The sequence below is a fragment of the Oncorhynchus clarkii genome, chromosome 31 (genome assembly GCF_045791955.1).
Source record: "Oncorhynchus clarkii lewisi isolate Uvic-CL-2024 chromosome 31, UVic_Ocla_1.0, whole genome shotgun sequence".
Lineage (NCBI taxonomy): Eukaryota > Metazoa > Chordata > Actinopteri > Salmoniformes > Salmonidae > Oncorhynchus > Oncorhynchus clarkii.
In genome coordinates this window covers 28,105,705-28,116,957 of record NC_092177.1, presented here as the reverse complement: position 1 = coordinate 28,116,957, position 11,253 = coordinate 28,105,705, and the positions used below count along the sequence as shown (strand labels likewise).

Here is an 11,253-nt window from a genome sequence, read left to right as displayed (position 1 = left end):
TTAAATCTTACGGTATCAACTTACCTGTGCGTTCAAGGCTTTTTACAGTTTATTGCTCGAGGAAACTGTTCAAGTCTGGTTCATCCTTGGTAGCAATTTACAAACGCCTGAAATTACCACGTTCATCTGTACAAACAATAGTACGCAAGTATAAACACCATGGGACCACGCAGCCATCATACCGCTCAGGAAGGAGTTCTGTCTCCTAGAGATGAATGTACTTTGGTGCGAAAGTACAAATCAATCCCAGAACAACAGCAAAAGACCTTGTGAAGATGCTGGAGGAAACAGGTACAACAGTATCTATATCCACAGTAAAACGAGTCCTAAATTGACATAACCTGAAAGGCCGCTCAGCAAGGAAGAAGCCACTGTTCAAAACCACCATAAAAAAGCCAGACTACGGTTCGCAACTGCACATGGGGACAAGGATCATACTTTTTTTGAGAAATGTCCTCTGGTCTGAAGAAACAAAAATAGGACTATTTAGCCATAATGACCATCATTATGTTTGGAGGAAAAAGGGGGTGGCTTGCAAGCCGAAGAACACCATCCCAACAATGAAGCACGGGGGTGGCAGCATCATGTTGCGGCGGTGCTTTGCTGTAGGAGGGAGGGATGCACTTCACAAAATAGATGGCATCATGAGGAAAGAATATTATGTGGATATATTGAAGCAACATCTCAAGACATCAGTCAGGACGTTAAAGCTTGGTCGCAAATGGACAATGACCGCAAGCATACTTCCAAAGTTGTGGCAAAATGGCTTAAGGACAACAAAGTCCATGTATTGGAGTGTCCATCACAAAGCCCTGACCTCAATCCTATAGAACATTTGTGGGCAGAACTGAAAAAGCGTATGCGAGCAAGGAGGCCTACAAACCTGACTCAGTTACACCAGCCCTGTCAGGAGGAATGGGCCAAAATTCACCCAACTTTTTTGGGAAGCTTGTGGAAGGCTACCCGAAACGTTTGACCCAAGTTAAACAATTTAAAGGCAATGCTACCAAATACTAATTGAGTGTATTTTAACCTCTGACCCACTGGGAATGTGATGAAAGAAATAAAAGCTGAAATAAATCATTCTCTCTGCTATTATTCTGACATTTCACATTCTTAAAATAAAGCGGTGATCCTAACTGACCTAAGGCAGGGAATTTGTTCTAGGGTTAAATGTCAGGAATTGTGAAAAGCTGAGTTTAAATTCATTTGGCTCAGGTGTATGTAAACTTCCGACTTCAACTGTATGTAAACAGGCCATAAATGTCAAAATTTTTGTTAAAAAGCTGTGAGTGCTCTTAAAAAGCTGTGAGTGCTATTATATATGATACAATATCAGTACTTGCACTTACAACTTGTCTAACTCCTATCTCAACTGATTTCAGCCAGTGTATGGCTGTGGATTGACAGCATTGTTTGAATGGAATGTTGGCATATTGGCAGTTAATAAAAAATAAAAATAAATGAAATCATTCCTCTAAAACTGTCTGGCTATCTCGCTAACAAAACACAGAGTGCAGATAAATTCTTCAAATTCATTATTTTACAAAAGTTTATCACAGCAATGGCAAACCATGTTTGACCAACTCCCTCACCAAAATGGCTGACATTTATCCCATCATGAGAAGTTCATTCTAGTTTTCTAATTCTATGTTTGTTACCATATTTTTAAGCTTGATATATTGATACAAAAGTCATAATGAGTGAATGCGGTGTGTGTCCACTATATAAGGACAATGTAAATCCAGTCTGTTTTCATGAATGGTCATTGCCATCTACTTGTTTTTTTTATATTTTATTTTATTATTATTACCCCAGCATTACCTTTATGTAATAGTCTCTACTGTAGGCCTTATGTGCCTATTTAGCATTAGCATACTTTTGCTCTAATAGGCTACTAAATAAGCACAAAAAGAAACAGCTGACAAAGTTAACTCCATAACCACAGAACAAGCTGCCCATATGCTTCCTAAATAATTAATGACATGCTGTAGTGTGGTGGACTGACTTGAAAAGTTACCATGGCGACAACTGGATGCCTAGGATGAATGGGTTCTATTTCTAAAGGCTCTGTGTGAGATATCTTTTTACAAACCACTAGTGCTAGGCTTTCCAATACTGTCATCTGCTGTTCAGTTCAACACATGCCACATCCAAGCTGAAAGGGAACTGGTAAATTCAAGCATAGATGTATAGTAGGGTAGAAATAAGTCCATAAAACGATTGAGCTTTGCATTTTATTAACATTTCATTGATTTAAACATGATATTTGTACATTTTTAATATTTCCAGACAGAGAGCTATTTTTGTATAATATAAGGATATAATAACAAGAAGTGATTATTTATGAACAGTGATTCGTTCTGATACTGTAGTTAGGTATTCATAGCTGTGTTTAGTAAGAGATTAACATAAAAACCAGTGGTCAGGTTACATTTGCTTGATATTAAGTGGAGGGAGTTGGTTAGTACTTTATGCCATGTGGTTATATCTTTTGCTCCCCCTGTTTTCGTTCTCCAAACTTATTATGAGGGCGTTGTTCACTCACTTGTCTCCTCTACATCCTCTGAGGTCCTGTCTTGAGTTACTGAATGTCTATCGTTCTCATTCAATTTCCTTCTCTTCCTCTTCTTCCTCTACTTTAGGTTGAGAAGTTAAGCCCTGGAGAGGTGCGTCCTCTTCTCGCACTTCTATTGTGTATTTCCCCATTTCAGTAGGTCTATCACTGCTGTCTTTCCCTCTTTGTCCCCTCTTCCTCTTTCTATGGACAAAAGCTATTACCAAAATAATACCAGGTAAAACACAAAGTAGAAGGATTAATGTAACAGTTGCCACGACTCTTTGCATGTTATATCTCAACTCACACTCCTGCATGAGTTCATCTACAGATATTTCACCCTCATTGAGGACCAGCATAAGATGGCCACACTCATGACTGAAGTTGACCCAGTTTCGCAGCTCTATGTCAACAGTAGTGTCGCCGAGTCCATAAAATGTCAGAAACACTCCGTCAAGTAGATATGAACAGTCAACAGACTTCTCAGACAGAGAGCGCAGGTACACAATGTCTGTGGCATTATCTGTGGCACAGTTGTCTATGATCACTGAGCCATGGTGGGAAACCATCATGTAAATGTCACTTCCTTCTCCTCCAATCAAGTAATCTCCTCCCACAAGGGACACTAGAATGTCGTTGCCGTCAGAGCCTTTTAGTAGGGCAGGTTCGTAGCCAGACACCAAGATATCTGAGTAGATAGTGCCAATCACATTCTCAACATCCTTCAACACGTCTCCCTCGGCATCTGCCTGACGGCATTCTCCGCTCAGCAGGTTGACGTAAACGCCCTCACCCCTCTCATGATCCCCCTGGTACAGCACAGTGTCTCTCCCTGGGCCCCCGTCCACTAGATCAGCCCCTGGTCCGGGAACAAAGGTGTCAGAGCCTGAGCCGCCCATCATGGTGTCACTCCCTTCCTCTCCATAAAGAGTGTCATCTCCTATGTTCCCAATCAGGATGTCATTGCCCTGACCCCCCAGCAAGGTGTCATGGCCGGCCCCTCCATCCAGTGCATCATCCTTGATGCCACCGAAGAGTACGTTCTCCTGCTCATTACCTGTAATGTAATTGGAGTCATGGGGACAGCCCTGGACAGTGTGAACCAATGATAAATTTGATTGAGAACTCAGATCTATTTGGCAGTCTCCCAGTTTTCCTTTCATTGTCACTTTGTAAGCTTTAATCCAAGGCTTTTGAAAGCTACGCGTTTTGTTTCCAACTGGAGATCTAACCCAAAAATGCACTCCATCAGAGCTCTGGAAGCTAAGGTGTTGGTGTTGTTGCCCTGAATTATAGTTGAGCACTCTGACCTGAATTTTATGCCCCTGTGTACCTGTGCTCATAAGTACATCATGCTTGTCAGACTGAACAGTGAGTTGACCACCACCAAGGAAATCCATCTCAAACAACACAGTATCCATTCTTTCATCCTCTGCAAAGTTTTCAATCATGATGTTGGTTCCATATCCAGTGTTCACTACGTAGGTATCCTCCCCATCTCCTCCCACCATGCTACCACCTCCAGTAATAGGATCCAGCATGTTATTTTTGTCATTTCCTTCCATGCTGTCGAAACCAGATGAGCCATACATTTCCACCACTGAGGCAAAGTCGCTGTTATTCATCTTCATGATTTCTCCAGTCACCCTATTTCGGAAATCCACAGACTGAGGCATCTTTAAGGAGCCATCGCAACTGCTGGCATTGGACTCCAGTTGAAATGTTATTCCATCAGCTGATTGGATGTGGAGGTGTTGAGAGTTCCTTGAGTGAAACCAGCCCTTCAATAGGACTTCCTGTGAGCCATTTATGGAGAGATAAATGTCTGGTCCATTACATTTACAATTGATGAAATCATATTTTTCTCTCAGGAAAAGTACATCAGTAGCCAGATCGGGTGAGTGGTTCTCAATGATTTTCAAGCCTTGACCTGGAGTTACAACATACCAGTCCTCCCCTCCTCGCCCCTGAAGAAAGTCTGTTCCTCGCCCTGGCACAATTGTGTTGCGTTGTACGTTCCCTTTGATGATGTCATTGAAGGCTGAGCCTCGCACCTCTGTTACACTTTGGAAAGCCTCATCCTCCTGCAGATCCACATGTAGAGCAGCTGTGGACTTTCTGTAATCTAGATTCTGATTTATGAGGCATTTGCTCTTAAATTAGTCAATCTGCTCACAGGCTGCCTTGTTCTCAGAGATGCTGAAGGTGACCAGATCCTTTGTGATAACAAGCAAGTGCCTGTCCGCATCTGAACGGAACCAGTTCATTAAGGTCACATCAGAACTTTGATCAGCAAAAGGCATCAGTTTGAGATGGTTTCCATCCACTTTAACTTTGAATTCATGAAGGTTTGCCTCTATCACCAGTAGGTCTGTTTCATTGTCATAGGAGTGATTTTCAATTAATATCTTTGACAGTTTTTTCTCATAAACCATATATATGTCCTCTCCTTCTCCTCCCCTCAGGTGGTCCTGACCCCCTCCACCATCAATCAGATTCTTCTGTCTATTTCCTATTAGTATGTCATTGTAAGGAGACCCCATGATATTAGTAACGCTAAGGAGAAGTGGTTCGGAAGCGTTCACTGTCTGGCCGTGAGTTTTAGACATTCTATTGATACCTCTGGCAATCAGTTGGACAGAGGAAATCACTGTGGTGGAGATGTCGAACAGGACTCCGTCCTCTGACATCATGTTCATGTGGCGATATTCGTCCCCCAAAAACCAGTTCATAATCCTAATGTTATGGTTACCAAGATATCTTAAAACCATATCATTTCCTGACTTACTGACAGAAATCTGACTGTAGTTAACGCCGAGGAGTAGGACATCTGTTGATTTGAAAGGATCATAGTTATTAATAATCGTGTTTCCTCCATAGACAGGAATGATGAAAGTGTCTTTGCCGCCACACCCCTCCACATAGCTTTTTTGAGGTCCCAAATAGAACACGTCATCACCATTTTTCCCATAAAGCTTGTAGTAATAGCTCAACATGACTTCAATGCCATGGTCGTCATCTGCCTTCTGAACGGCAAAAAAATTATTTGCTTCATTGTTTCCCCAATATGTTCCAAATCTTGTGTCTGACAAAGCCTCATAACCAGAAACGACAGACATAGAGCCAACTTTTATGAATAGGAGTATTTTTATATCTATGTTTTTGTAAGTTAATCTATGTGATTCTCCAATGCCTAGAACAATGTCTTTAGTTCCTTGTGTGTCAATAGTCCAACACCTTTTCCCCAAGTTTTCGTCACTGGATACAAAATAATCCATGCAGAAGTCAGATGGTCCCTGGTCTGAGAGACAAAAAGTGATACTCCCTCCATTCCAAGAATCCTCACCAGCTGTGAAATCAATGGCCTTTCTCCCATCCTGTACCTCTGCAAAATAATAGTACTTTTGGTGGTCTGAAATTTGTTGAACAAGCCTTCGTCCCTCCTCAATCTCACGATAAGGAATGGTATAAAAAAAACTTGCCACATCAAGGATAAAGTGTAAAAGTCCTTTCCCAAAGCCAACAAAGAATGCTCTTATTTTTGCCAAAACTCCAGCATTTGGTGGTAAATGAATGAGTTCAGTCTGAATATCAAGATATACATCATCAAAGATCATTCGTATGGTATTTAGTGCCAGGTTGATTGGCACAATTAATGGTGCAAGTTCTGGTTGACCGATTTCAAGAAAATCCAAGGCAACTATTGCAGCATCGAAGGTGGCATCAATATACCCCAATGCATCTTTCCTCTTAAAGTCTTCCACAATATTGTAAATTCCAAAACCAATCCCTATGATTGGCATAACCACCAGGGCACGTTTCACCACAGGGCTTTTGATTAATGTTACCATGGCTCTCATTGCCTTGCGCTCTAAAACCTGAGGAACTTGTTTTCCAACTGCAGCCAAGGTCATTCCTGTGACTCCATGTACAGTTTGTAACGTGGCTATTGTACCATGTTCAATGTCTCCCTCTTCAAAAGCATGAACAGCTCCTTGCATCCCCAACATGAGTCCCACTGCTCCAATTGCCATCCCTGTGTGCTCTAGGTGCTTCAAGACCTGGTGAGAATGGGTCCCATCTGGAATCTCCAGGCCATGAACTGTCTCCATGTTTTTCCACATTTTCTCTGTGTATAGTTGTCCCTCTGGATGCAACTCCACCTTAAATTCAATTGTTTCCCGGAGATTCTTCTTCAATGTAAGCTGGCATCGAAATTGTCCATCCTCCAGCCTAATACTGCCTTCTTTGACATGTAGTCCCTCCGAGTCCAGCCTGTCACCAAATTCTCTCCTCAACTGATTGTGAATCTGTTCAGCAAACATAGCAGAGGACCTGGCGTAATATGAAGAGAGCTTGAGTGAATGCTCTACTTCTGAAGCGGAATGTAGATCTTTCAATGTCACAGAGCCATCATGGGACCCACCCAAAAGTCCAGTGACCTCATTTAGGCTTGATTGTTTGCCAATTTTCTTTAAGAAATTATCATAATCCTCTATGAATGAACTTTTAGAAATCTCCTTCACTAGCGCATACTCATTTACAAGTTTGTAGATCGCATCTTGTAATTCTAACTTGTTGTTATAAAAAAAATTCCAGTTCCACCATTCTTCAAACACATTATTCTCTTTTTCTGTAAGGTCCAAAAGATCCTTTTGTAATTCCTCTGGGATCTTACGTTTATTTTTTAATCTGTTTTTTAATTTGCTAGAATCTATGTCTGAGGACGAACCAAAAAATCCTCGCCTACTTGGATCCACCCAAGTACCACCTGCTGTCATTGGATGATTCTCCATGAGGAAACTCAAACCTTTCTCTTTCACATTATTGTCTGTGCTGTGGGCCATATCTAAGGCCATCAGGACAAGAGGAAATGTACGGAAATTTCTGGAGGACTCTGATATTATTGATGCCAAGAAATATGTTCTGTACCATGCCTCCTTCATCATACCTTGTGAGCCTTTATTAATGTATTCCCCTTGAAGAGTTTCTTTCACAAAATTAGGATAACTTTCTTTACCATCTCCTATATTTTCACGGATGGCTGGATAATGTTCTTTGCCAATCTGTTCCTCAACACAACGTTTTATCTCATCTATTCTGTTTTGATTTCCCTTTTCATTGTTGTCAAGCTTTTTCCCCACTGGATACACATATAAAGTTTGGGGGTTTATCTCATAAATCCAGTCATGTAACATCAGGTAGGTGGTCTTATCTTCTCCAAGCTTTGCATTGTGATGGATCACACTTAGGATATCCTCACCTGACTTCATTTCATAGCAGTTATCAAGAATACCTTTAATGACATTGTTATCTTCAATCCATGTTTTCTCCTTTATTGTATTTCTTCCGTTTATCATTTGCCTCTCAATATTGCATATCCGAAACTCTTCATTGTCCAAATTTGTCTGTAACTTTTTTGAATTTTTATCACTTTTCATTGGTTCAAAAATTGCCCAGGTTAAGGCTTCAAGTTCATCAGTATATTCTCTACGTGCATAATATTCAACAAATCTCTTTGGATTGTCTGGCCATGTGTCTCTGTATTTTTTAAAACGTTCTTGAACAGAAGTTTCCCCTAGAAAGTTTCTCTCATTTGAAAAAATCCCTTCCCCCCTGTTGCTGAACTGTTCTCTAGTGACGACATTTCCATCTCTGTCTAACATTGCCACCACTTTCTTGCTGTCATCCTTATGTCTTGTTTCCAATCCAGTGGGGGTTATTTCTACAGTTATTTTCTCCCCAGAGTGGCTGACTTGGAGCAAAGAACTCCTTAGATGTAGTTCTGTCTCAATAGACCTGGTGTGGAGCTCTTTTAACAGGGTGTTCTTGAAGGCTTCATCAGACCCAACTTCACAGGCCACCACACTTGTGGTTTTAATATGGTCACTAGTCCTGGCAGTACGTCCAATGATGTCAGCCACGTCTTCTGCTTTGTACCCTCCAACCCTCATCTCTCCTTCGCTGTCTCTGCTCCCATGGCCTACAAGGACCAGTCTGCTCTCTTCTGACAGTGGCACCGGGTCGCCTTTGATCAGTTTAGGCTGTTGGTTTTCCAGGATGTACACAGAGGTCACAGTGGGATGTTTCTCATATAGAAATTTAGCAGCTTCCCGAACAATGGGGTTATCTTCCAGTATTAGGATGTGCTGTTTATCATACTGTGTGGTGTGATCAATGGGTCTCTTTGGAGCATGGTACTCAGCTGCAGTGTCAGTGTGATCCATGATTTGAAAGATGAGAAGATCTCCCGGGCTGGTAGTTTCCAAGACAGCATTATTATCATGATACTTAAAAACCCTCATGAAGTCATTATGAAATGAAGAAGTGGTATTGATGTCAAGGGAGAAAACGGATGCTGATCTCAATGATGGTGTCAACATTAGATTTGCTAGTGAGGAACCAGAGTAACCGGACAGAGTATGTCCATCCTCTGAGGCAGTACCAAATATCTTTACAACTGTGCCACTGTTAACGGTTGGGAGACATGAATCATTGTATACACAAGCATCACTGACCATTACTGAATAATGAGGATCTATGCTGTACTCCTCTTCTACTCGCTGACGAGTCCACTCTTCCTTGTCCATTATAAGGAGAAGTTTGTTGCTGTAGGTGTAAGACATTTCAGAAGCAGACAGCAGCAAATCTTGGATCTTTTGTCTATCAATTTCTTCCAAAAACCTTTCAAAATCCTGAGGGAAAAAAAACAATAAAAAAACAGATTGAATCCGGGATTCGAAAAATGTAACCACTCTAAAATGCATAGACAGAGCAAGGACTGACCATCCATGGATGCGAAGGCTGACCCTCCATGAAATAAAAATGTGTGTTTTAACAATTTTTTTAAACTACAGTGGGGTCCGAAATGATTGACACCATTGATGCTACCTTATATAATGTTACTTACCCTACATTATTCATCTCATATGCATACGTATATACTGTACTCTATATCATCGACTGTATCCTTATGTAATATATGTATCACTAGCCACTTTAAACTATGCCACTTTGTTTACATACTCATCTCATTTGTACATACTGTACTCGATACCATCTACGGTATCTTGCCTATGCTGCTCTGTACCATCACTCATTCATATATCCTTATGTACATATTCTTTATCCCCTTACACTGTGTACAAGACAGTAGTTTTGGAATTGTTAGTTAGATTACTTGTTATTACTGCATTGTCGGAACTAGAAGCACAAGCATTTCGCTACACTCGCATTAACATCTGCTAACCATGTGTATGTGACAAATAAAATTTGATTTGATTTGATAGGTAGCCTAGTGGTTAAGAGTGTTGGGCCAGTAACCAAAAGGTTGCTGGTTTGAATTCCTGAGCCAAGTAGGTGAAAAATCTGTGCGTTGAGCATGGCACTTAACCCTAATTGCTCCTGTAGGTCGCTGTGGGTAAGAGTGTCTACTAAAATATAAAATGTATAAAGATGAGCAATAATGACTGTACTCAAATACTGAGCTATATTGTACGCCCAAAAGTAATACTTGTTTTTCTCAAAAAGGTAGGCATCAAAATGATTGCCACCCCGAAAGATTTTTATGAATAAAGTAGTAAAAAGTTTAGTATTTGGTCCCATATTCCTAGCACGCAATGACTACATCAAGCTTGTGAAACTTGTTGGATGCATTTGATATTCGTTTTGGTTGTTTCAGATTATTTTGTGCCCAATAGAAATTAATGTAAGTCATGTATTGTGTCATTTTGGAGTCACTTTTATTGTAAATAAGAAGTGAATATGTTTCTGAACACTTCTACATTCATGTGGATGCTACCATGATTACGGATCATCCTGAATGAATCATGACATGCTAACCTCCCTGATATTGGTAATGGTGAGAGGTTAGCATGTCATGAGGGTATGATCTTCAACCCTCTGTAACTTTCTCATTCATCATTGTTCACGATTCAATCAGGATTATCAGTTTTTGCTCATCTTTATCAAGGTTGTCAATAATTTCGGACACTATGGTTTACAATTGCATTGTTTACAAACAATGGAGTACAGCCAGGCTGAACAAGATTATATTTTGGGTTCTGTTGGGCTACGACAGTTGAACTAAAATGTATTTTAATTTTTTTAACACTTTTTTTGGTTACTACATGATTCCACGTGTGTTATTTCATCGTTTTGATGTCATAGGTGGCTCGTTTCAGCTAGTTGTATCTTGTTCTTGATACTATGTCTTGTTTTGTGGTGGCTTGACTGATTTCATGTCTATACTAATATGTCAAGAATGTGTTAGCTAGCTAATCAACTACTGTAACGATGTATTTAAGAGACTTAAAGTAATCATTGTGCAAATGTAATCATGTTTTCAGTAAACATTTGCAGACTAAATATAGTTTACAAACCAACTGACATACACTCCTGGGGTGTTGAATTGTTACACCCTCTCTAACCACTGTGGTTAATATTTGACCCTTCTGGTCGTCTGTGAACATTTGAACGTCTTGAAGAACAATCTGACCGAAATGGCCATGTACCTTTTAGGGTGGGGGGCACCCTGAAGGTAGGTGCCAAAAAGAGTAGAACCATCTCTCCCACTTTTACTCTATGGTTTGACTATTAGATGTTCAATGTTTCTTTTGAAAAAAAATATTTTAATAGGAAAAGTTTCACCATATCAAAAGGAGAGCTCTGTTCATGTATCAGGGTTGACCTTAAAA

The 11,253-nt window shown here is 40.4% G+C and overlaps 1 protein-coding gene across 1 annotated transcript in view; it reads right to left on the bottom strand.

Moving 5' to 3' along the window:
- Positions 1-2,604: 2,604 nt before the first annotated feature.
- The window catches only part of LOC139390892 (multifunctional-autoprocessing repeats-in-toxin-like), a 29,203-nt gene continuing 20,554 nt past the window's right edge, over positions 2,605-11,253 (bottom strand). The window contains exons 6-10 of the mRNA XM_071138280.1: positions 7,102-9,252; positions 4,505-4,641; positions 3,891-4,204; positions 2,865-3,614; positions 2,605-2,774 (exon numbers count right to left, since the gene is read on the bottom strand). Coding sequence (XP_070994381.1) covers positions 2,605-2,774; positions 2,865-3,614; positions 3,891-4,204; positions 4,505-4,641; positions 7,102-9,252 — 3,522 coding nt within the window. The remainder of the gene's footprint in view (positions 2,775-2,864; positions 3,615-3,890; positions 4,205-4,504; positions 4,642-7,101; positions 9,253-11,253) is intronic.